Source organism: Bombina bombina, chromosome 3, assembly GCF_027579735.1.
Source record: "Bombina bombina isolate aBomBom1 chromosome 3, aBomBom1.pri, whole genome shotgun sequence".
Lineage (NCBI taxonomy): Eukaryota > Metazoa > Chordata > Amphibia > Anura > Bombinatoridae > Bombina > Bombina bombina.
In genome coordinates, this window is record NC_069501.1 from 147,104,304 (window position 1) to 147,130,391 (window position 26,088).

Sequence of the window (26,088 nt, forward strand, 5' to 3'; positions counted from 1 at the left end):
TAAATGATAAGTATCACTTTGTACAACCTTAAAACTTGAGAATCGACCTAGCAATTGTGTTTCAATTCCTGTAAACTATAATAACAAGTAATCCCAGTTTTGTATTCCAATATGAAATTCCCGATGCCTGTACCAGCTATATGAAAATACTGAATATATATTGATATAACATGTAGATACTAAGCAATTAGAATGCACAAATACATATCATAACCCTTGATCATGTAAATGTCTGTGTAAATATATTTGGATACAATTATATGGTGTTGAAGTAAATGCCTTTATATATAGTAAATAATATGGCAATATAAAGTTCCTATTCTAGAATTATTATGGCATAGGTATAAAAAAAAAATTGAGCAGAAAAAAAACATGTAACATATTTTATTTCTGCTTAAACTGCATTTTGCTTTTTCTATGGAAATGGCACAGTAAAGCGAATTAAGTATTTATATCTGTTTAACATATGTATGTATGGATGTATTATGATGAAACCTTTAGCAATTGTTTTGCTTTTTTCAGGAATGTGAATACAACGTCAACTGTTTTATCAGATGGGAATGGGCCATTTGTCAAATTAATACCAGCAGAAAATGGTAGCCTTATTCTCCTTCCAAGGTAGGTGCAATAAATGTATAAGAAGAATATATGGAATCTTAGATAACATTTTCCTGTTTGAGCAATTACAGAATGGTACAAAATATAACACATTTTTACTCCTTTTTCATGATATTTTTTCCAAGAAACTCTTCTTGGATTATATTATTATGCTGCATTATATTTATTTAACATCTTATATACCTTACAATATTTACATCTAACTTGTCAGGACCATGAGGCTCAGAAAAGGGAGTGGTTGGAAGGCAGAATATGCGTGGAGTGGGGATGAGCAACAGCATAGTCAGAAGGCCACAGCTAGATGATGTGAGACAGTGTTTGGAATTTCTGTTTAAAGGAGACTGAGCTCACAATCTGTAGCAATCTCATAAAATACATAACAGTTGGGAGCTCTGCTCTTGGATGCAACACTTTGCTTTCCAGTCTGTTTCAAACCTTTTGTTCATGCAAGAGGTTGAAAACGATAACATATAGGTCCAAATTCATGAAAACTGCAATTATTTTTACCACTTCTTGTGAATGTGATGCTGCAGAAGCTCTATGTATTTTTGACTGACAGAATGACAATGTGTTTGAAGATAGAGCATGCAATTTTAAGCAACTTTCTAATTTGCTCCTATTAGCAAATGTTCTTCATTCTCTTGGTATCTTTATTTGAAAAGCAAGAATATAAGTTTAGATGCCGGCCCATTTTGGTGAACAACCTGGGTTGTTATTGCTGATTGGTGGATAAATTAATCCACCAATAAACAAGTGCTGTACAAGGTTCTGGACTTTCTTTTTCAAATGAAGATAGCAAGAGAACAAGGAAAAATTGATAATAGGAGTATATTAGAAAGTTGCTTAAAATTGCATGCTCTATCTCAATGACAAAGGAAAAAATTTGGGTTCAGTGTCCCTTTAATGAGATGTAACTCGTTGCTATTGTTCTCTCATATAATTTTAATCAGTCATAGATATATATTGCACAAGCAGGCACATTATTCTTATCCAATTAACAATATTTCACACAAGAAATGTATGTGTTTACAAAATTAGTCTCTAAATAATTTAGAGAGACAGACATATGGGATACATTTATATAGCTACGGGCACAAGGTTCCTTAGCTGGGAACTCACATTTGGCAAAGGAAGCAGCATCTGGGGCCCTCGTTTAGCATTCCATCAGCAATAACATGTTCAGCTTCATACCTTGTTTTCGCGAAACCAGTTGTGTCAATCACCTTGGACAAATCATTCTAGGATGATTTAATGCATAAACAAAAAGAACAAAGCGCGGCTTTGACTTAAGCTTATTTATTACAATAAAAAGTGCACAAACAAGTAATTGCACTTACTAAAAACAACAGTAACTTGTGCCTTAAATAAGCTCTTGTGGCAGCCAGGAGCCTGGGATCCAACACCGGGCGGCAATTGATGGTACAGCTGATCTGACAAAATCCCGCTGCGGATCATCCTAGATTTTTTCTAGGATGAGTAAACTCCACCATGTTTGAGGTTACAAAGAGGTTCTAAATCTGACAACTGCTTCTTAGCTTGCATGACTGAGCCTGAACTGCAAGGGCTCTTAAGCTGCGTCTTCTGCTTGACAAATCAAGTACCTAGAGATTAATAGGTCATTGTCACAATCTTACTTTAGTGGTGTATCTTGGAGAAATGTAGATTAAACAGCTACTCTGTCAGTCCTCATACACCAAATTTGCAATACAGTCAATCTCACAGAGGTTTCATCCCGTCCATGGTAAGAAAGGGTGGAAGAGTGCCGGAAATTGCTGCTGCACAGGTGACAGTCAGCAAATCAGACCCCAACAGCTGCTGGCGTACACTCAGTATGGAATAAAGGTGGTGGAAAGGAGGTAGTGCAGCACTCATGGTGACATATGGCGAGCACATAAAACTCTGAAGGATACATAGGCTTTAAAGTAATTACAGTTAAAGGATTAAAACAAACAAACCTCATGCAGCAATAGCTTCTAAAATATTGTTATCTATGGTATTTATTAATAATATCTATATATCTGACTATAACAGGACATGCATTGTAATACCATAATTATCATACATTAAATATTAAAAGTGATGAGAATAAGTCAAATATTTTAAACCATGAGTGTCAACAATGTATGATATTTAACATCCTTAATGACCCATAATTAGCAGGCGTTACCCAAAAAGCTGAAGATTTTTCACCCAGTGATAAAAAAGGCAGAAAATCATTGTATTTAAACACCTCAATCAGCAAGATTTAGCTCTTCAATCAGACATTTCAACATACTAGTTATTCTTTTAATTCTGTTCCATAGATGCCACTAGATCTTATTTCTTCCTCTTTTTTTCTGGGTTTTATATTCTCATTTAATATACTTTTTATCTTTTACTTTATAATTCTCTTTATATATAGTGGTTTGTGAATTGTAATGTTAGCCTGGTAATTCAGATGCAAAAAAACCAGCTGTATTGCAGTATGCAGTGATTCTTATTTTATTGGACTATCATTCCACACTAAAAGACAATCTGTCAAATTTCCCTTTTTTCCTCAGGTCTGAATCAATACTGATCAATTTAATAGTTTTTACAATAGCAGAGGGGTTAAAACAGAACATAATATAAGGCCATCAACCTAAAAAAGTAATATATTAAATGATTTTGTTTAAATGTGTTATCTTATAAAAACAGCAAATTTGCAAAACCTGTTTTTATAAATTTCCTCAGTATGATGCACAGACTTTAAATAAAATACATATGTTAAACAAAATAAATATTTCTATCTAGATAGTTAGAAATCTAAACAGGCAAAATGATAGATAGATGATAGATAGATAGATAGATAGATAGATAGATAGATAGATAGATAGAAAGATAGAATGATAGATAGGTAGGTAGATGATTGATAGATGATAGATAGATACATAGATAGATAGATAGATAGATAGATAGATAGATAGATAGACTGATAATCTTTCAACCTAGTAAGTATTGGGCACAAAAAAGGTTATTCGGTTTAAAAAAAAAAAAAAAAAAGATAATTTTGTAGTCATCCACTACTTGTAATTGTTTGAGCTTTCAAGCATGCTGCCTCCTAAATGTAAAATCTTCTGTTCTATTATTCAAAAAAACTGAGTTTGTTTTTTATTTTTAACACATACAGGGCTAGAATACAAGTGATGCTGTTCAGTGCAATCACTTGCACGCAAACACCGCTGGAAGTATACTTTTAACACGGGTGGGAAAGCACATGTATTACAAGTTGAAAGTAAATTGTGCGTGAGCAAAACCTGATGCTTGCTAACTTCAGGATTTTCAGATATCACAACCTCGTTAACTTCTCCCTATAGACTTAAAAAAACAACAACTTAACTTGCATGCTAACCTGACACTGCATTAGTCCTACAACACTAAAGAAAAAGGTAGTTATGAATATTTATCATTCCAATGTCCTTCAAATAGAAGTTCTGTTCTTTTCAATTTAAATATATATTTATATATATATTTCTATACTTTAAATAATAAAAAAAAAAAAGCAAAACTAAAACTTTTTAAACCATATTTCCTGATTTTAAAGAAAGATACTTTATAAAATTTAGAAATAATAAACTTTGTAAAGTTAACCTTTGTTTACAAAGCTCTCTGGTCTGGGGAGATTATCTAAGAAGGCTTATCTCTACTATAAAGTCCCTCAAAGAATTTTAGAAAGGTAAATTTTAGCTTGAGAGCTTTTTATCTCACTAAGATAGGTTCTAGATTTGAATGAGAGATACAGACAAAAATAAAAGGTATAAAAAAAAAAATCAAAGATTGTGTGAGATTTCTCTCCATGCAGGCAAGTTTTTGATTATTGGAGCCAAGATTACATTCTTAGGGGGGTAGTTATCAACGTGTCTACTTTTCCTGCCTTCGCCGGCCCAATACGCCCGCCTAAGCTCGCCTCACATCGCCGCCGCGGACCTGCAAAAATTCGCCTAAGTTATCAAAAAAGCTGTCAAAAAGCTGCACACCAAGTACGGGGCGATGAGCAGCTGACTGTGAGAATAAATGTATTAACCCCTAAACCGCCGCTCCTAGACCCCGCCGCAACTCTTATAAATGTATTAACCCCTAAACCGCCGCTCCCGGACACCGCTGCCACCTACATTATACCTAGTAACCCCTATCCTGCCGCCCCTATACAGTCGCCCTCAATAATAAAGTTATTAACCCCTATCCTGCTGATCCCGCACCTCGCCGCAACTAAATAAATAGTTTAACCCCTAAACCGCCGCTCCCTGACCCCGCCACAACCTATATTAAATTTATTAACCCCTATCCTGCCCCTCTACACCGTCGCCACCTATAATAAATTTATTAACCCCTATCCTGCCTCCCACTACACCGCCGCCACTGAAATAAAATTATTAACCCCTAAACCTAAGTCTAACACTAACCCTAACACCCCCTAACTTAAATATTAATTAAATAAATCTAAATAATATTTCTATTATGAACTAAATTAATCCTATTTAAAACTAAATACTTACCTTTAAAATAAACCCTAATATAGCTACAATATAAATAATAATTATATTGTAGCTATTTTAGAATTTATTTTTATTTTACAGGCAAATTTCAATTTATTTTAACTAGGTACAATAGCTATTAAATAGTTATTAACTATTTAATAGCTTACCTAGCTAAAATAAAGAGAAATTAACCTGTAAAATAAAAACTAACCTAAGTTACAATTACACCTAACACTACACTATACTTTAATAAATTATTCCTATTTAAAACTAAATACTTACCTGTAAAATAAACCCTAGGATAGCTACAATGTAATTAATAATTACATTGTAGATATCGTAGGATTTATATTTATTTTACAGGTAACTTTGTATTTATTTTAGCTAGTTAGAATAGTTATTAAATAGTTATTAACTATTTAATAACTACCTAGCTAAAAGAAATACAAAATTACCTGTAAAATAAATCCTAACCTAAGTTACAATTAAACCTAACACTACACTATCATTAAACAAATTAAATAAATTAACTACAAATAACTACAATTAAATACAATTACATAAACTAACTAAAGTACAAAAAAAAGCTGTTACAAAAAATAAAAAAAATAAGTTACAAACATTTTAAAAATATTACAACAATTTTAAGATACTTACACCTAATCTAAGCCCCCTAATAAAATAACAAAGCCCCCCAAAATAAAAAAATGCCCTACCCTATTCTAAATTAAAAAAGTTCAAAGCTCTTTTACCTTACCAGCCCTTAAAAGGGCCTTTTGTGGGGGCATGCCCCAAAGAAAACTGCTCTTTTGCCTGTAAAAGAAAAATACAACCCCCCCAACATTAAAACTCACCACCCACATACCCCAAATCTAACCCAAACCCCCTTTAAAATAACCTAACACTAATCCCCTGAAGATCATCCTACCTTTAGTCGTCTTCACTCAGCCGAGCAGCGATGGAACCGAAGAGGAGATCCGGAGCGGCAGAAGTCATCATCCAAGGGGCGCTGAAGAAATCTTCCATCCGATGAAGTGATCCTCCAGTCGGCGCTGAAGAAGTCTTCCATCCGGGCGATGTCATCTTCCAAGAGGCGCTGAAGAAGTCTTCTATCCGGGCGATGTCATCTTCCAAGCGGGGTCTTCAATCTTCATCTCGTCGACGTGGAACATCCTTCTTTACCGACGGACTACCGATGAATGAAGGCTCCTTTAAGGGACGTCATCCAAGATGGCGTCCCTTCAGTTCCGATTGGCTGATAGGATTCTATCAGCCAATCGGAATTAAGGTAGGAAAAATCTGATTGGCTGATTGAATCAGCCAATCAGATTCAAGTTCAATCCGATTGACTGATCCAATCAGCCAATCAGATTGAGATCGCATTCTATTGGCTGTTCCGATCAGCCAATAGAATGCGAGCTCAATCTGATTGGCTGATTCAATCAGCCAATCAGATTTTTCCTACCTTAATTCCGATTGGCTGATAGAATCCTATCAGCCAATCGGAATTAAAGGGACGCCATCTTGGATAATGTCCCTTAAAGGAGCCTTCATTCGTCGGTAGTCCGTCGGTAAAGAAGGATGTTCCGCGTCGGCGGGATGAAGATTGAAGACCCCGCTTGGAAGATGACATCGCCCGGATAGAAGACTTCTTCAGCGCCTCTTGGAAGATGACATCGCCCGGATGGAAGACTTCTTCAGTGCCGACTGGAGGATCACTTCATCGGATGGAAGATTTCTTCAGCGCCCCTTGGATGATGACTTCTGCCGCTCCGGATCTCCTCTTCGGTTCCATCGCTGCTCGGCTGAGTGAAGATGACTAAAGGTAGGATGATCTTCAGGGGATTAGTGTTAGGTTATTTTAAGGGGGGTTTGGGTTAGATTAGGGGTATGTGGGTGGTGGGTTTTAATGTTGGGGGGGGTTGTATTTTTCTTTTACAGGCAAAAGAGCTGAATTCTTTGGGGCATGCCCCCACAAAAGGCCCTTTTAAGGGCTGGTAAGGTAAAAGAGCTTTGAACTTTTTTAATTTAGAATAGGGTAGGGCATTTTTTTATTTTGGGGGGCTTTGTTATTTTATTAGGGGGCTTAGATTAGGTGTAATTAGTTTAAAATTGTTGTAATATTTTTAAAATGTTTGTAACTTATTTTTTTTTATTTTTTGTAACTTAGCTTTTTTTTTGTACTTTAGTTAGTTTATGTAATTGTATTTAATTGTAGCTATTTGTAGTTAATTTATTTAATTCATTTAATGATAGTGTAGTGTTAGGTTTAATTGTAACTTAGGTTAGGATTTATTTTACAGGTAAATTTCTCTTTATTTTAGATAGGTAAGCTATTAAATAGTTAATAACTATTTAATAGCTATTGTACCTAGTTAAAATAAATTGAAAGATGCCTGTAAAATAAAAATAAATCCTAAAATAGCTACAATATAATTATTATTTATATTGTAGCTATATTAGGGTTTATTTTAAAGGTAAGTATTTAGTTTTAAATAGGATTAATTTAGTTCATAATAGAAATATTATTTAGATTTATTTAATTAATATTTAAGTTAGGGGGGTGTTAGGGTTAGTGTTAGACTTAGGTTTAGGGATTAATAAATTTATTACAGTGGCGGCGGTGTAGTGGGGGCAGGATAGGGGTTAATAAATGTATTATAGGTGGCGACGGGAGCGGCGGTTTAGGGGTTAAACTATTTATTTAGTTGCGGCGAGGTGCGGGATCGGCAGGATAGGGGTTAATAACTTTATTATAGAGGGCGGCGGTATAGGGGGGGCAGGATAGGGGTTACTAGGTATAATGTAGGTGGCGGTGGGCTCCGGGAGCGGCGGTTTAGGGGTTAATACATTTATTATAGTTGCGGCGGGGTCAGGGAGTGGCAGTTTAGGGGTTAATATGTATAGAGTAGCTTGCAGTGGGCTCCGGGAGCGGCGGTTTAGGGGGTAATAACTTTATTTAGTTGCGGCGGTGTAGGGGGGGGGCAGATTAGGGGTGTTTAGACTCAGGGTACATGTTAGGGTGTTAGGTGTAGACAGCTCCCATAGGAATCAATGGGATATCTGGCAGCAGCGAACTTGTACTTTCGCTATGGTCAGACTCCCATTGATTCCTATGGGATCCGCCGCCTCCAGGGTGGCGGTTTGAAAACCAGGTACGCTGGGCCGGAAAAGTGCCGAGCGTACCTGCTAGTTTTTTGATAACTAGCAAAAGTAGTCAGATTGTGCCGCACTTGTGTGCGGAACATCTGTAGTGATGTAAGAATCGATCTGTGTCGGACTGAGTCCGGCGGATCGAAGCTTACGTCACTAAATTCTACTTTTGCCGGTCTCTAGCCTTTGATAACTAAGGCAAATCAGCCTCACCACAAATACGCTGCGGAATTCCAGCATATTTGAGGTTGACGGCTTGATAACTAGGCCCCTTAGGGTCTGATTTATCAAGCTCCGTGAGGAGCTTGATGCCCCATAACTTGTCTGTCTGCTCTGAGGGCGCAGACAAAAATCAACCCGATCGAATATGATCGAATTGATTGACACCCCCTGCTAGTGGCCGATTGGCCGAGAAACTGCAGGGGGCGGCATTGCACCAGCAGTTCACAAGAACTGCTGGTGCAATTATAAATGCCGACAGCGTATACTGTCGGCATTTATTGTTGTGCAGCGGACATGATACGCTACATTGTATCATGTCCTCTCGCACTATGATAAATCTACCCCTATTAATTAAAAATGAAAATATATTAATCTAAAAAGATTACTAAGTAGTATGAATAGATACATTATATTATTATAAAAGTAGCAGGGTGTAAGATGCATATGGAACACCATGAAAATTTCATAGTACATACTTCATTAGGGTATCTGGCAAGTCTCATATTTAGTAATGTAAAAAATGATTGGTCACAAAAAATTCTCTGAGATTGTCTTATTGTGAAGAAGATATTATCCCCCCTCCCCACTAAAGGATGTTACTGTAAATTATAATGTGATTTAAACTGGTCTATTTAAACATAATAACATTTTAATGACTTAATTCATATTAAACGTAATCAAGTCAGTAGTTCCAGATATTGCTCATCCATGGATTCTTAAGAAGCATCAATATGTGCTTTCTGTGCCACTAATTATTTTTTATCCAGGCACTGTTGGTAAAGATGTTAAAAATAGTAGAATAATTTCTATACTATAAACAATCAAGAACATCTTGACCTAAAATGTTGCTTTGGCTTACTTTATAAAATTGGTATAACAATAATAACAGTGGGCATATCTTTACAGGCAACTCACTCATATAAAATTATTATTGTTACTAAAATATGTGCAGGGGGCGGTATTGCACAAGCATTTCAAAAGAAATGCTTGTGCAATGATAAATGCCGACAGCGTATGCTGTAAGCATTTATCAATGCACGGCGGCCATGATCCGCTACAGCTGATCACGTCCGCCCGCCCACACAATGTTAAATTGGCCCCATAGACTTAATTAGTAGACAGTAGAGTAAGTTATATATATAATAAATACAATGTAAACATATAAATACAATATTAAACGCAAGCAAAGCTTAACTGGTAAAATGCTAGCTAAAGCAAAGACAAACAGATGTTTTAATTAAAAGGATATACAAGTTTTCATTACATTGTTTTTGAGATATTGAATCAGGCTTTGAACAAATGCAAAGTTGCCAACAACTGAATACATAATTGGATGAAACACACAAAAAACAATGATTGCTTGACAAAATAGTTTTCTTCATATGTTCATGATGTTTGGCACCTGAAAAAGGTGCAGGAATGGACAGAATGAGTTATATTGTTTGGTTAATAAGTACCTTTGTTTGTAATGATGAACAGGGGTCTTACTATTCATTTGTCCTTCATCCCCTATCCAATCCTGCCATAGGATTTCTAATGACTGATGTCAGGAACAGCCGATCAGGCACTAAATTCTGGATTTTAGCCATACAGGAGATGTACTGTATGTTCTTTTAACATAGAAAATCCTATAATGTAAGATTTGTCTTATTATTAATTGTCTATATTAGCTGTTCCCATTGGAAATAAAGGTAAAAAATATGAATCCAATATTTGTAAGGACCAAATGCCTGTATGGATGAAATTCAGCCAAACTGAGTGTTTGAGAAAAAAATAAAATCCGATGTTAATCTTTTGGATGAAACAAATATTTCACCTGTGCACATGTCTTATTTTTATTAAAATGTTTTAAAGTTTAAATATTTAAGTACATTAAACATAAATAATATTAATGATAAAAATGTACTTTCTTTTTTTTAAAGCACCAAAGGCTCTACTGTAACCTATTTTTTTCACCGCTTACTAAGTGCACACACTCTTTTGAGAGAGCTGGTGACTTTCACATTTAAATATCTATACTTTTTAAAATGCCTTCATTCTCTTTATGCTTTATTAAATGCGTTCATTATCAATGGCTACCCCATCTCAAGACAGCTATGTAGTTGCATTACATTCCAAAGCAGTGGTCTCTTTAGTTTCCAGTTGGTTAGCGGGAGTTCGCACCTCCTTCTATCAATGTAGAAATAAGATTAACCCCCTGAATGCCAGCTAGAGTTCTAATGCATTCCAAAGAAGTGCATGGTAGCCATCTCTGGTATTCAGAAGGTTTATTTTAGTTTGCAAGCCAGAAAATAATGACACATGTGGCACGTAACAGCTGCCACAAAATATCACTAGCAAGATTGTGGCCTTAGAGATAAATAATCAGTTGCTGCAACTGCAATATTTTGGATGGGGCAAAATCATACTAGTGGATGAAATGCGATGTGAATCTTTCCAGATGATGAAATTTAAGAAAGTTCAGTAAGAAAGCTAGTTTTATAAAAAGAAATGCATAGCCACAAACATAGACAAGAGATGGGTAGAACACTCACGACTTTTGAGAAACTCTGCGTAACAGATGGGGTGCCCAGGCACATGATATCTCTACTATACAAATTGATAATCCTCCAAGACACTGACTTACTGCCGACATACACAAAGCGTTGGATGGATGAGTTAGGCTTAGATTCTGAACCGGAGCCCTGGTTAAGGGCTTTTAGATTAGTTAAGAAATCTTCAGTATCATCTATCATTCAAGAAACACACATTAAGTACATGAGTAGGTGGTACCTGACCCCCTTAAGACTCCATAAGATTTTCCCATCCCTGAGCCCTCTATGTTGGAGGGGGTGTGGGGAGAGTGGTTCAATCTTACACATTTGGTGGCACTGCCCTTGTCTATCATCCTTTTGGACAGGTGTTTTGAAAAAGATGGGGGAAACCCTAAACCTTGATATCCCAAACACACCTAATATTTTGCTATTTCTCTCCCTACCTAAGACACAGAGCATTGCACATCCCTCCTTCTTGCTAATAATGATTACCAGTGCAAAAAAACTAATCCCAAAGAAATGGAAGTCTCAAAGCCCCCCCACTTTAGAGGAGTGGCATGCTCAGGTGGCAGACGTTCTTCTTTTGAAAAGGTATCATTACCTGAAAAACCATAACCTCGAGCTGTATGAATTGGTGTTGGCTTTATGGCATAGCACGATCTAAGGCACTCACGTTCATTTCCGTCCAGACTGATCTACTGCTGAGTTTTTTTTTTTTTTTTTCTCTTCTTCTCCTCCTTCAATCTTTTCCTCCCTACTATGCCCCCCCTTCTCCTTACCTATTATACCTTTAGTTCTGTGCTACGATGATAGAATTTAAGTTTGAAAAACTTACCTACATCTACAATTGCTCATTCCGAGGGTACGCCCGGCGGTTTGGGCACGATATATTATGAAGTGAAAACATTTTGTATCTACCTTCTTTTGGTTTCATATACATTTACCACAACTGTTATAAATATTTTGTCTGTTTATCTACTGTACAAGTTCACAGCTATGTCATTTTTGTATTTATGCACTTCAATAAAGCCTTTTGAAAAAAAAAAAAAAAAAAAAAAAGAAATGCAATACAAACAAAGGCATCATACATTTATATCTAAGGCTAAAGGGACATAAAACCTCCCTTTTTATTTCATGATTCAATAGATCATACAATTCTATTATCAAATGTGCTTTGTTCACAAGGTAGTCTTTGTTGAAGAGTATACCTAGGTACTGTAGGTAACAGTCTGGAGCACTGTTTAGAATTCTTGCAAAATTGCTGCCATATAGCGTTTCAAATGCATGCATGCTCCTGAGCCTAAATACTGGTATTTATCAAAGGATACAATGAGAAAGAAATGTTTGATAATAAAAATATATTTTAAAGTCTTTTTAAATTCTACACTCTAGGGTCGATCACAATCCTTTATTCTATGGGGACTTTTGTAGAAAAATCATTTTCTAAAGGATTGTGATTGACCCCTCTATTTGAAATTGTGGGTTTCATGGCCTTTAATGAGTTTAGGAGAATCTTAAAAGAACTGATAATAGTCCATCATTAGGAATAGTTAAAGGGACAGTCTAACCCAGAATGTTTATTGTTTTAAAAGATAGATAATCCCTTTATTACCCATTCCCCAGTTTTGTATAACCAACAATGCTATATTTATATACTTTTTACCCCTGTGATTACTTAATATCTAAGCCTCAGCAAACTGCCCCCTTATTTCAGTTCTTTTGACAGACAGGCATTTTAGCCAATCAGTGCTGACTCCTAGGTAACTCCATGTGCGTGAGCACAGTGTTATCTATATGACACACATGAACTAACACCCTCTAGTGGTGACAAACTGTTAAAATGCCCTGAGAGAAGAGGCGGCCTTCAAGGGCTTAGAAATTAGTATATGAACCTCCTAGGTTTAGCTTTTAACTAAGAATACCAAGAGAACAAAGCAAAATTAGTGATAAAAGTTCATAAGTTGTTTAAAAGTACATGCCCTATCTGAATCATGAAAGTTTATTTTGGACTAGACTGTCCCTTTAAGCCTTCACAGTACATAGAAATAACAAGGCTTATTTAGTCTGCATATTTTTCTGTTTCTTTCAAGCTAAATTATTAAATGGATTCTAGAGAGCTTCACAATTTTGAATGCATGACGTTTGACAAAGACAATGGCATATACAGTATGCATGGTATTATCAATGCTATCATCTAATGTAATGAGCTATCTCTGCAAATTCAGCAAATACTTCCTTTTATTAATTTCACCTCATTGTATTTTATTGACTTTAAGCTACTTCATATTACAATTAGAGAAAATCACAATGAAATTATACTGAGTATCTAGAAAAATGAGATGAATATCTTTGAATTTCTTAAGAGTAATGTTTTTAGGCAAATAAACTTAAAGGGATACTAAATTGAATTTTTTTCTTTAATGATTCAGATAAATCATGCAATTTCAAGCAACTTTGCAATTTACTCCTATGATCAAGTTTTCTTTGTTCTCTTGCTATCTTTATTTAGAAAGCAGGACTGTAAAGCTTAGGAGCGGGCCCATTTTAGGTTCAGAAATTGATAATAGGAGTAAATTACAAAGTTGCTTAAAATGGCATGCTCTATCTGAAGAAAAAACTTGGGTTTAGTATCCCTTTAAATAGATTTAATTTAAATCCATAACCTTTTATATGTTGCACAAAACAAGGTTTAATATTCTATAAATTCATTGGGCTTTTATATTTAGACTTCATTGCACCACTACATTCACATATTATAATCCATAAATAGAGAATGTCCCTAAGCACTGTACAGAATATACAATAGGATTTTAACTTTTATGAATTCTGCACAGGACTTTTGCAATACAAGTGTTTTTTGAATTAGCAGCTCATCTTAATAATGAGCTGTAATAAATCCAGTCCATTGTTTTATATGCTAGCATATACACATTATGAAAACAAAATCTAAGTTTATAATTATTTAAAAGAAGCATATTTGGAAAACAGGTTTGATACCTCTTCTAACTATAATTAATACTATTTTTTTGCAAAACCTAACAGTTTGTACAAAATACTTATACTTAAAGGGACAGTCAACACCAGAATTTCTGTTGTTTTAAAAGATAGCTAGTCCCTTTATTACCCATTCCCCAGTTTTGCATAACTAACACAGTTATATTATATATATATATATATATATATATATATATATATATATATATATATATATATATATATATATATATTATATATAATATACTTTTACCTCTGTGATTAACTTGTATCTAAGCATCTTCTGACAGCCCCCTAATCACATGACATTTTATTTATTATCCATTGACTTTCATTTTAGCCAATTAGTGCAGTGTCTGCCACAATTTACGGGCATGATCACAATGTTATCTATATGGTTTTTATTTGCTTTTCACTGTTGTGAAAAGCAAATAAAAAAAGCATGTGATAAGAGGCGGCCTTCAAGGGCTTAAAAATTATTATATGAGCCTTCCTAGGTTTAGCTTTCAGCTAAGAATACCAAGAGAATAAAGCAAAATTGGTGATAAAAGTAAATTGGAAAGTTGTTTAAAATTACACGCCCTATCTGATACATGAATTTTTTTTTGGGACTTGACTGTCCCTTTTAAATATGGTATAAAATGTACAGTTTAATCCCAAACATTATGTAGATGTTAATTCCTCACATCTTTAAAGAGATATAAAAGGGCAAAAATGAATTCTTTAATGATAGCATTGCATTATTTGACTGATGCCTGCATACATTTGCAGGGGTGAAACAGATAGGGCCAGATTACAAGTGGAGCAGTATTTAGCGCTCCCACTCACAGGCTAACTCCGCTATAAGTAAGATTTTTGTGTGAATTGGGGTATAGCACTCGTATTACAAGTTAAAAGTAAAAAAGTTTTTGTTCACGCGCTAAAGCCGATGCGGGGGAAAAAGTCAAACTTAGAATATTGCACGCGTATACCCCCATTGAAGTCTAAGGAGCATATAAAGTAGGAAAAATCATCCTACTCATGTACAGAAACAATCACATATTCTCAAGTGCGCTAACTAAGCCATATGAATATTTTAAATTCCAATGTTCTTCATATAGCAGAATATATGTTTTCATAAACACATATTTCTAATAGTATTTTGCTTATATATATATATATATATATACAGTTTATATATACTTTATATACAGTGTATATATATATATATATATATATATATATATATATATATATATATATATATATATAGGTATAGATATACACAGATATATATAAAGATATATATGAATATCTATTTATAAATACATGGAACATATTCTGCTTTGTGCAGAACATTGGAATGTGAAATAGTTACAGTAAATACACAGTATACAATTGTATTTAATATGAATATTGCATAAATATGCTTTTCCATGTTTTCATCTCCTTAAAGGGACATGAAACCCACATTTTTTCTTTCATGATTTAGAAAGAGAATGCATTTTTTAACATCTTTCTAATTTACTTCTATTATCTAATTTGTTTTATTATCTTGATATTCTTTGCTGAAAAGCATATCTAGATATGCTCAGTAGCTGCTGATTGGTTTCTGCAAATAGAAGCCTCGTGTGATTGGCTCACCCATGTGCATTGCTTTTTCTTCAACTAAGGATATCTAAAAAATGAAGCAAAATAAATAATAGAAGTAAATTGTAATGTTGTTTAAATTTGTATTCTCTATCTGAATTATGAAAGAAAGATTTTGGGTTTAGTGCCCCTTTAACTGCAAAGGGCTCCAATACACACACACACACACACACGCACACACACACATATATATATATATATATATATATATATATATATTTATGTGTATGTATGTTAAAGCCTTGTATTTCTAACACCTGAGGCCTCATATCTTTGAGCGCTTATATTAAACTTTTATTTGTATTATTTTTGTTATTTTTGGTGTGTTTTGTGACACTTTTGTTTTACAAAACAGATAACCAGAGCTCTGAGGATGCGCTATCCTGTTGCACATTAACTTTGATTGTGCTCAAATTTGCGATCGCGTTTACTTTTTACTTGTAATACGACCACTAAATCTGGCGCAAACAAACACTCACGATAAACCCCTTTTTGCTTCTGTGTAACTGTTAGCGCAACACTCGTAATCTGGCCCAGTTAATAATGCACTTTGTGAGGTAGCTGAAAATATCCATTGAGCTAATGACATTGCTACTTCTGAACATAACTAAAAATGCTTTTCAACAAAGGATACCAAGATAATGAAATACATTTTTTTAATATAAACATATTGCATTGCATTCTCTATCTGATAGATGAAAGTTTATTTTTTCACTTTCATGTCCTTTTATATACAATAAGAGTTTATTTTTGTTTTTTTACAATAGGCCTTGTTTACATAGCACTCTAACTTTAGCTTTTCTTATTTGAGTAGCTAGAATTGCATTTTATAATAATAAATTAAAATTCAAGACAGAGAAAGCACTTCACAAGTATGTCACACACCATGCAGAATTTTCTAATAATCACAGCTGGCTAGAAATGTCGGTGAAATTGGCAATTGTCATGCTATTATCAAAAAGCATGTCAAGTAGCAACAGTATTAATAATTCTTCCACACTCTAAATCTTATGGGACAAAATTCTGACTTATTTATATTACAGTTCGACAACCATACGCTTATATGGCTTAACCCCATGAAAAAGAATATCTACAGATGCTGACAGCAGATATTTCCTGAACTAAACTGAATATCATGTTTTTATATAGCACCACATAGTTAATAAAGTTTATTAAACATAAAAGGAGATTTTATTTGATGATACATTATGAAAAAAAAGTTCTGTTTGTAACGCATCTGTCGCCGTTGGCATTTGTGCACGCATCCTCAAAGTAATGTTGGCAGCGCGAGGCAGCCAACATTTAACTAAATGTAGCTCGCTCCCGCTACCAGACCAGAGCGAGAGAGAGCTACATTTAGTTAAATGGCGCAATTGGGCCGGCTGTGACTAGACAGCGTGACCGATGCGCTTTGGAAAAAAACAGACCCGCTCAGTAGAGTCAGGAGCAGTGGTCTATAAAAATAATTTTCTTAGGTAAATATCTCTTCTTTCCTTTACTTAAGAAAGTTGGCTCTAGACAAATGTTATATAATTCTCCACTATGTGCAGAATTATATAACATTATTTGGTGGTTTTACTGGCCCTTTAAAGGACCAGTAAATACAGTAGATTTGCATAATCAACAAATGCATGATAAAAAGACAAAGCAATAGCACTTAGTATGAACTTCAAGTGAGTAGTAGATTTTTTTCTGACAAATTTCAAAGTTATGTCTTTTTCCACTTCTCCTGTACCATGTGACAGCCATCAGCCAATCACAAATGCATATATGTATATTCTGTGAATTTTTGCACATGCTCAGTAGGAGCTGGTGACTCAAAAAGTGTAAATATAAAAAGATTGTGCACATTTTGTTAATGCAAGTAAATTTTAAAGTTGTTTATAATTGCACACTGTATCTGAGTCAGGAAGTTTAATTTGACTTGAGTGTCTCTTTAAGACAAGATACTTCACATGGGCAATTGCGTCTTTCGAAATCCTAGTCATGGATAGTGAAAAATCCTTACCACACCTCAAGAACACTATGAAACATGTCAGAACGCCCACATTTACTACCTCATTCACACCTGTTGTATTGTCGCACTAAATATTCCATTCTATTTAGCAGCATTACTTGTGAATATTAAACACTTATGCCTAGATTACGAGTTTTGCGTTAGAGACTGTGCGGTGCTAACAAGCAGTTTATGCTCACCGCTCACTTAAAGACAGCGCTGGTATTACAGGTTTTTACAAACCCGGCGTTAGCCGCAAAAAAGGGAGCGTAGAGCAAAATTTAGCTCCACATCTCACCTCATTACCAGCGCTGCTTACGTTAGCTGTGAGCTGGTAAAACGTGCTTGTGCATGATTTCCCTATAGGAATCAATGGGGGAGAGCTGGCTGAAAAAAACACCTGCAAAAAAGCAGCATAAAGCTCCTAACGCAGCCCCATTGATTCCTATGGAGAAACACATTTTATGTCTACACCTAACACCCTAAACATGAACCCCGAGTCTAAACACCCCTAAAATTACACTTATTAACCCCTAATCTGCCGCCCCCGACATCGCCGCCACCTGCATTATATTATTAACCCCTAATCTGCCGCTCTGGACACCGCCGCCACCTGCATTATACGTATTTATGAATCCCTAATCTGCCGCCTCCAACATAGTTGACACCTACATTATATTTATTAACCCCTAATCTGCCACCCCCCTATGTCGCCACAACCTACCTACATTTATTAACCCTTAATATGCCACCCCCAACGTCGCCGCCACTATAATAAAGTTATTAACCCCAAAACCTAAGTCTAACCCTAACCCTAACACCCCCTAACTTAAATATAATTAAAATAAGTCTAAATAAAATTACTACAATTAACTAAATAATTCCTATTAAAACTAAATACTTACCCATAAAATAAACCCTAAGCTAGCTACAATATAACTAATAGTTACATTGTAGCTAGCTTAGGGTTTATTTTTATTTTACAGGCAACTTTGTATTTATTTTAACTAGGTACAATAGTTATTAAATAGTTATTAACTATTTAATAACTACCTAGTTAAAATAAAGACAAATTTACCTGTTAAATAAAACATAACCTAAGTTACAATTACACCTAACAGTACACTATAATTAAATTAATGCCCTAAACTAAATACAATTAATTACAATTAAATAAAATTATCTAAAGTACGAAAAAACAGCCAATCGGAATTAAGGTAGAAAAAATCCTCCTGGCTGGATTGAAGTAAAATCCTATTGGCTGATCCAATCAGCCAATAGGATTGAGCTGGCATTCTATTAGCCAATAGAATACCAGTTCAATCCTATTGGCTGATTGCATCAGCCAATAGGATTTTTTCTACCTTAATTCCGATTGGCTGATAGAATTCTATCAGCCAATCGAAATTGAAGGGATGCCATCTTGGATGACGTCATTTAAAGGAACCTTCATTCAGTCGTCGGCCATGGACAGAAGAAGATGCTCCGCGTCGGATGTCTTGAAGATGGACCTGCTCCGCGCAGGTCCACTCGTAATACCGGTGCTATGCAAGTCCCATTGAAAAAAGAGGATACGCAATTGACATAAGTGGATTTGCGGTATTTCCGAGTCTGGCCAAAAAAGTGAGCGATATACCTCTACCTTCAAGACTCGTAATACCAGCGAGCATTAAAAAGCAGTGTTAGGACCTCTTAACGCTGCTTTTTAACCCTAACACACAACTCGTAATCCAGGCCTTTGGCTTTAGGCATTTATAGATCCTCTTTTCCAAACACGTTTTATTATTGCGGTTGTAATTATTGTTTCTCTGTGTTGGTAGAAGTTCTCCTTTGCTATGTAATTAATCATTTATTGAACTATTTAACAAAATATGGCCTAGATTACAAGTGGAGCAATGTTGACAGTGCAGCGTGCTCTATCAATATCAATGGACTGTGCTAAAATTAGTCAAAGAATTGCCAGAGAATATTTAGCACAGTCGGCATCTCTTTAGTGCGCCCTATACTTTCAATGGATAGCATAACCATGCTAAACATCGCTCATATTATATCATTCTACTATGAACTTGTAATATTAAAGTTGCACACTAATAGTCGAGCAGTCTAGCTATATTGAATATCGGGCCTGCCCTATCATTAGCGCATGACTTGTAATCTGGCCATGTCTAATATTCCAGCCCTTAATATCATATAAGAGGATGAATCACTGAGATTTCTGAACTGTTATCTTTGATTTTCTTTTGCTGTATTAAAAAGTAATTCTATTGGAAAAATGACACACCCTTATTCTTAATAGCATATAATCTTTGCACTACTCACCCCAGAACTATATGGTAAACATATAGATAAAGTCTTGCTAAGGAGCTGCAGAAACTGCTGGTCCTGTCAATTGGCAGCAGCAGTCATCCAACCCTACCAATCACCAGCTCTACTCAGCTCATAAACAGCAATGCTTGCTGCTCCAGAAAATGTCTTTACATATGTATTGCGAGGGTGAGTTGTGCAACAATTGCATCTTCTAATGAAATAGAGCATATGATTTTCCACTACAATGTCTCATTAAGGACTAGACTGCTGGACTACCATGCATTTACGTTAGCATTGTTTTTTGCACTTATTCAATTTAGTCTTTAGCACAATGAAAATTGTGAGCAGGTAAAAAGCAGCAAACAATGAGGTCGGACTTAAAGGGAGAGTTTACTCAAAAAATGTCTCCTCTTTAAATTGTTGCCATTTATCCACTTTATCTGATGGAGTGTATTACATTGTTACATGTTTTTCCTTTATCCTTATATTGGTATTTAAACTAGTTGGTTTAGCCTGTAGTATCTTCACCTATTCTGAAAGTTTCTGTCCTTAGGTCCAGCAGAAGAAATTACACTCCCTGTGAGGTATAGAAGAGATAATTAATAAACTGTTAATTTTCCATTGTTCTCTCCAAGTATTGGTCTTTGGTTTATGGACAGATATAAGATAAAGAAGCCTGAATATGTACACAATGTGATAAAGTAATGAGATCTAATTAAACCTACAAGCTCAATCCATTTTATTAAGTTGTGGCTTCAAAACACTATTACCTAGATTACGAGTTTTGAGTTACGATTTTAATGCTGAAAAAATGGCCATTTCATTGTAAAAACAGTAACACAGCCATTACAAGTCTTGTCGATATAGCTATACCGCAAGCATTTTAGCCTGTAACTCAGCATCAATCCCGCCCTCAAAATAATTATGTATTTGCGTGGGATTTCCATAGTGCCAGTATTACAGATTGTGCGGTGAGGCTATTCAAATCAGCCTATAGAATTCCAGTAGCTCTCATCCTATTGGCTGATTTGAACAGCCAATAGGATTTCAGTAGCTCTCATCCTCTTGGCTGATTTGAATTTCCAAAATCAAATCAGCCAATAGGAATACAAGGGACGCCATTTTGAAAAGGCTCCCTTGCATTGAAGATTTCAGTGTACGGCGGTGACCGTATGAAGAGGACACTCCGCGCCGGATGTCTTCAAGGATGCACCCGCTCCGTGCCACCAGGATGAAGATAGAAGGTGCCACCTGGATGGATGAAGACCTCGCCGTCTGGATGAAGACTTCTCACCGCCTGGATGTCCGGTCTTCAGAAACTGAAGTGGATTGTCTGGGATTAGTGTTAGATTTTTTTTTACTTTTTTGGGGTGTTTTTTTTTTTTTTAAATTAGGGTTTGGGATTTTTTAAAAGAGCTAAATGGGCAATGCAAAAGAGCTAAATGCCCCTTTAAGGGCAATGCCCATACAAATGCCCTTTTCAGGGCAATGGGGAGCTTAGGTTTTTGTTAGAATTAAGTTTTTTATTTTGGGGGTTGGTTGGGTGGTGGGTTTTCCTTTTGGGATATCTTTGTATTTTTTAACAGGTAAAAGAGCTGATTTCTTTAGGGCAATGCTCTACAAAAGGCCCTTTTAAGGGCTATTGGTAGTTTATTGTAGGCTAGGTTTTTTTATATTTTGGTGGGGCTTTTTTATTTTTATAGGGCTATTAGATTAGGTGTAATTGTTTTTATTTTGGATAATTTTGTTTGTTATTTTTCGTAATTTATTGTTTGTTATTTTTTTGTAATTTAGTATTTTTTATTTTTTGTAATTTTAGACTTACAATTTTTTAGTAGTGTTAGTTTTTTTTAATGTGTAGTTTAGTTTATTTAATTGGTAGTTATTTTAATATTAGTATAATAGTTATGTTAGGTTAATTGTTAGTTTAAACTTAGTTTTTTTTAAATTTTACAGGTACGTTTTTATTTATTTTAAGACAGGGATATTGTAATTTTAATTTAAAGTTAGGGGGTTGTTAGGTTTAGGGGTTATTAGTTTAATTTAGTTTTTTGTGATGTGGGGGGCTGGCGGTCTAGGGGATTATAGGTTTATTTAGTGGCAGTGATGTAGGAGGCCAAAGGTTTAGGGGTTAATAACTTTATTTAGTGGCGGCGATGTCGGGGAGCGGCGGAATAGGGGTTAATAGCTTTATTATAGTGTAGGCGATGTTGGGGTGCGGGGGAATAGGGGTTAATAACTTTATTATAGTGGCGGCAATGTCGGGGAGCGGCGGAATAGGGGTTAATAACTTTTATTAGTGGCGGCAATGTCAGAAGCGGCAGATTAGGGTTTAATAACTTTATTTAGGTGTCAGTGATGTCGGGGCGGCAGATTAGGGGTGTTTAGACTGGGGGTTTATGTCAGGGTTTTTTTTTTTTTTTTTCCCCATAGACATCAATGGGGCTGCTTTACGGCGATCGCCATTCCGCGCTTCAGGTGTTAGTTTTTTTTCTAACATTCTCTCCCCATTGATGTCTATGGGGAAAGCGTGCACGAGCACATAGTCTCAGCCCTTGCATTTTGTGTGGTATGGAACTTATCGCCACCATATCACACGCACAAGGAGGCTTTTCAGAAACTCGTAATGGCAGCGCTATGGAAGGTGAAATAACGCAACTTTTTTTTTTTTTTTTTCACACCCTCTATAGCGCAAAACTTGTAAGCTAGGTGTATATAAGCTATTTCCTATACAGAAATAAACCTTAAAAACCAAATTCTCACACATTTTATACCCTGCAGCTGGTAAAAAAAAGTAATTGGAAACACATTAATTGAAAACAATTTTACAGTATACTGTCCCTATAAGGACACAGACCTTGTAGTTTGAATTTAAAATATATTAAAGATTGCTCCGAATGCAAGTCTGTCAGTTATCCATTTAAGTCTATTGTTCCTATGCCCCTATAATATATTGTTTTACATAGAAGGCAATGTGAAAAGTTTTAAATAAAGACGCAATCTAAATATTGTTTTCATTGAGAAAGCACAAAACATCTGCACTTAATATACAAGTACATTATGAACTGTAAACTGTCATTGTGTTCTCAAATTGCTATTGTGGTGCAGGCTTACTCACGCAGGTCATAAGACCGCTGATGCCAAACTCATTCATCCAGGTTGATTGGAACACCTGCACTTGCATGATTAGTTACGTGAAGACAGGTGGCAACTCTGCACAAATATATGCTTATGCAATAATAAATGGAACTTGTCATTCCAATTGTTAATAACTTGGGCCCTGTGTGTTAAACAATGGTTGAATAAAAGGAGAGGAAAACTCTGATCTGGAGCAGCAGTCATTAATTAATACACCTTGGTGCAAGGTTCATTACAGACAAAACTGCTCCTAAACTTGTAATCTAATGGTGATTTATATGAAATAAAAAGGAAGGGAGGGGACATTTTAAGAATTGTCAAAGTCTTGGTCATTGTACTAATTAATGTTTTTGCAGCAAATTTTATGAATGGAAAAGTATGAACTTTGTGAAGAGAGATGTTTTTTTCCACTACAGATTAAAGAGTAGTGTAAATGTCTTCTGAGGAAAACAGTGGTCAAAATGACTCTAGTCTAGTTATGGAATTACTACAAAATTGCCAATTAAAAGAGATGAGGGGATGTGGAATCAGAGAAGACAGATCAGGTAGTGTGTCTGTGAGTTTTTACAGAGCTCAGAATTCTGGGAAAATGCATTGAGCAATTGGCATTTGATAAATGATAAAAACAAGGGTTGGATGTGAATGTATAAATATTTTATGCAACTGAAAAGTATTGTCTCTTAGCAATAGGACTGCAAAGGTTCTGTCTGTCTTCTGATTGCAAGAGGCCATGGGGTTGATCACTATTCTTTACAACAACATATCTAATCATTTTAAACAGATATTCTCCATTTCTTCTAAAGGACTGTGATTAACCCCCCATTTTTGCTATTGATGTTTTCATATGCTGGTTTCTTATGCTTGTTAACCTCTTAAGTAAAATCATTTTTCTTTGACAAAATAACAACTGGTTCCATGTTTAATAATATATTATTTATCTGAGATGATAACATAGTTCACCAAAAAATACAAAGTTATACTTAACTTCTCTGGTAAAATGTGCTGCATATTATACTTGCAATAAGATGTTCTCCAATTAAATCAAGTTTGGTGTCTAAAAACAAACATATTTGAGTTTGTGAATGTCTTTTTGTGGAGTACTACGGTCAGATCGATGTGCAGGCAGTTGTGCCTTGGCAGATTTTATTGCCTGCAGAACTCAATATATTTCCTTTAAGAAAAATCCCAAGAAACTGTCACATATCGCTGTGTAATCTACAATAAATATGGATGAAAACAGCCAAGAAACTGAACTGCTCAGGACCAGTGAAAGGAAAAAAAATGTTTGCAAAGTTATTACTGTAAATCTACAGTTCATGTTACTTAACTTTAAATAGATGCTGATCCAGCTACCAATTAGTACCATAATGTACTTGTCAAATGGATGTTACCATAAATACATAAAAATTTGTATTACAAGTTAGATAGCTTTATACTTATAGTACTTGAAAGTGGGGCATACATTCTAATATAAATGTAGTTGAGATCTCTGTTTGTAACAATTTATAATCTGAAGGTCCCCTGAATACCATGCAGACAAGGTCTTGTGTATACCTTATATTACTAAGTTTGCCCACAAAATTAAATATAAAGGAGAGTACCTTAGGAAGTCTTCTGACCATTTCATTTATAGTTATAGTAAAGTTATTTTTTTGTTTATTTAATTTTGGAGCACAATACATTTTTGTGCTATTGAGCATGAACCCCACTCAAGTTAATTTAAGAGCGCACTATTCTTGAACTGATATTACTAAATTTGGAGGTATGATAGCTTAGCCCTCTCCATATAGACTTCTATTTGGCATGCTACATAACTCTGTCCAGGCGTTCACTCGAGTGCTATACCTATAGCTATATATCTATATGTAGATATATACATTTTCTTCTGAGTGAAAAACAATGCTATTTCAACTATTTATATTATAAAAAAATATATTATAAATGCTGTTAACATTGTTTTAAAGGGATATGGTAAATAAGGTGTTTCACTGGTAAGAGCTCAAAGGTGTATGTATATATGTATGTATATATGTGTATGCCTGTGTATCTATGTGTTCATATGTATTTGCACACATACATACACACATAACAATTCACACACATAAATATATATATATATATATATATATTTATATATATATATATATGTGTGTATACAATATGGATATAAACTCAAAGGCCACTTTATTAGGTACACCTGTTCAATCGCATAGTAACACAAATTTCTAATCAGCCAATCCCATGGCAGCAACTCAATGCATTTAGGCATCTAGACATGGTAAAGATGACTTGCTGAAGTTCAAACCGAGCATCAGAATGGGTAAGAAAGGGGATTTAAGTGACTTTGAACGTGGCATGGTTGTTGGTGCCAGACGGGCTGGTTTGAGTATTTCAAAAACTGCTGATCTACCTGGATTTTCACGCACAACCATATCTAGGGTTCACAGAGAAAAAGAGAAAATATCCAGTGAGCGGCAGTTATTTGGACGACAATGCCTTCTTGAGGTAAAAGGAAAGGAAGTAACTCAAATACCCACTCGTTACAACCAAGGTTGCAGAATACCATCTCAAAATGCACAACACTTCGAACCTTGAAGCATATGGGCTACAGCAGCAGAAGACCACACCAGGTGCCACTCTTGTCAGCTAAGAACAGGAAACTTAGGCTACAATTCGCACAGGCTCACCAAAATTAGACACTAGAAGATTGGAAAAATGTTACCTAGTTTGATGAGTCTCGATTTAATCTATGACATTCCGATGGTAGCGTCAGAATTTGGGGTAAACAACATGAAAGCATGGATCTATCCTGCCTTGTATCAACGGTTCAGGCTGGTGTTGGTGGTGTAATGGTGTGGGGGATATTTTCTTGGCACACTTTGGGCCTCTTTGTACCAATTGAGCATCGTTTAAACGCCACAGCCTACCTGAGTATTGTTGCTAACCATGTCCATCCCTTTATGACTACAGTGTACCCATATTCTGATGGCTACTTACAGCA

General features: G+C 35.3%; 1 protein-coding gene across 1 annotated transcript in view; it reads left to right on the forward strand.

Annotated features, from left to right (window-relative positions):
• The window catches only part of TMPRSS15 (transmembrane serine protease 15), an 839,864-nt gene that overhangs the window by 641,700 nt on the left and 172,076 nt on the right, over positions 1–26,088 (forward strand). The window contains exon 23 of the mRNA XM_053705190.1: positions 523–618. Coding sequence (XP_053561165.1) covers positions 523–618 — 96 coding nt within the window. The remainder of the gene's footprint in view (positions 1–522; positions 619–26,088) is intronic.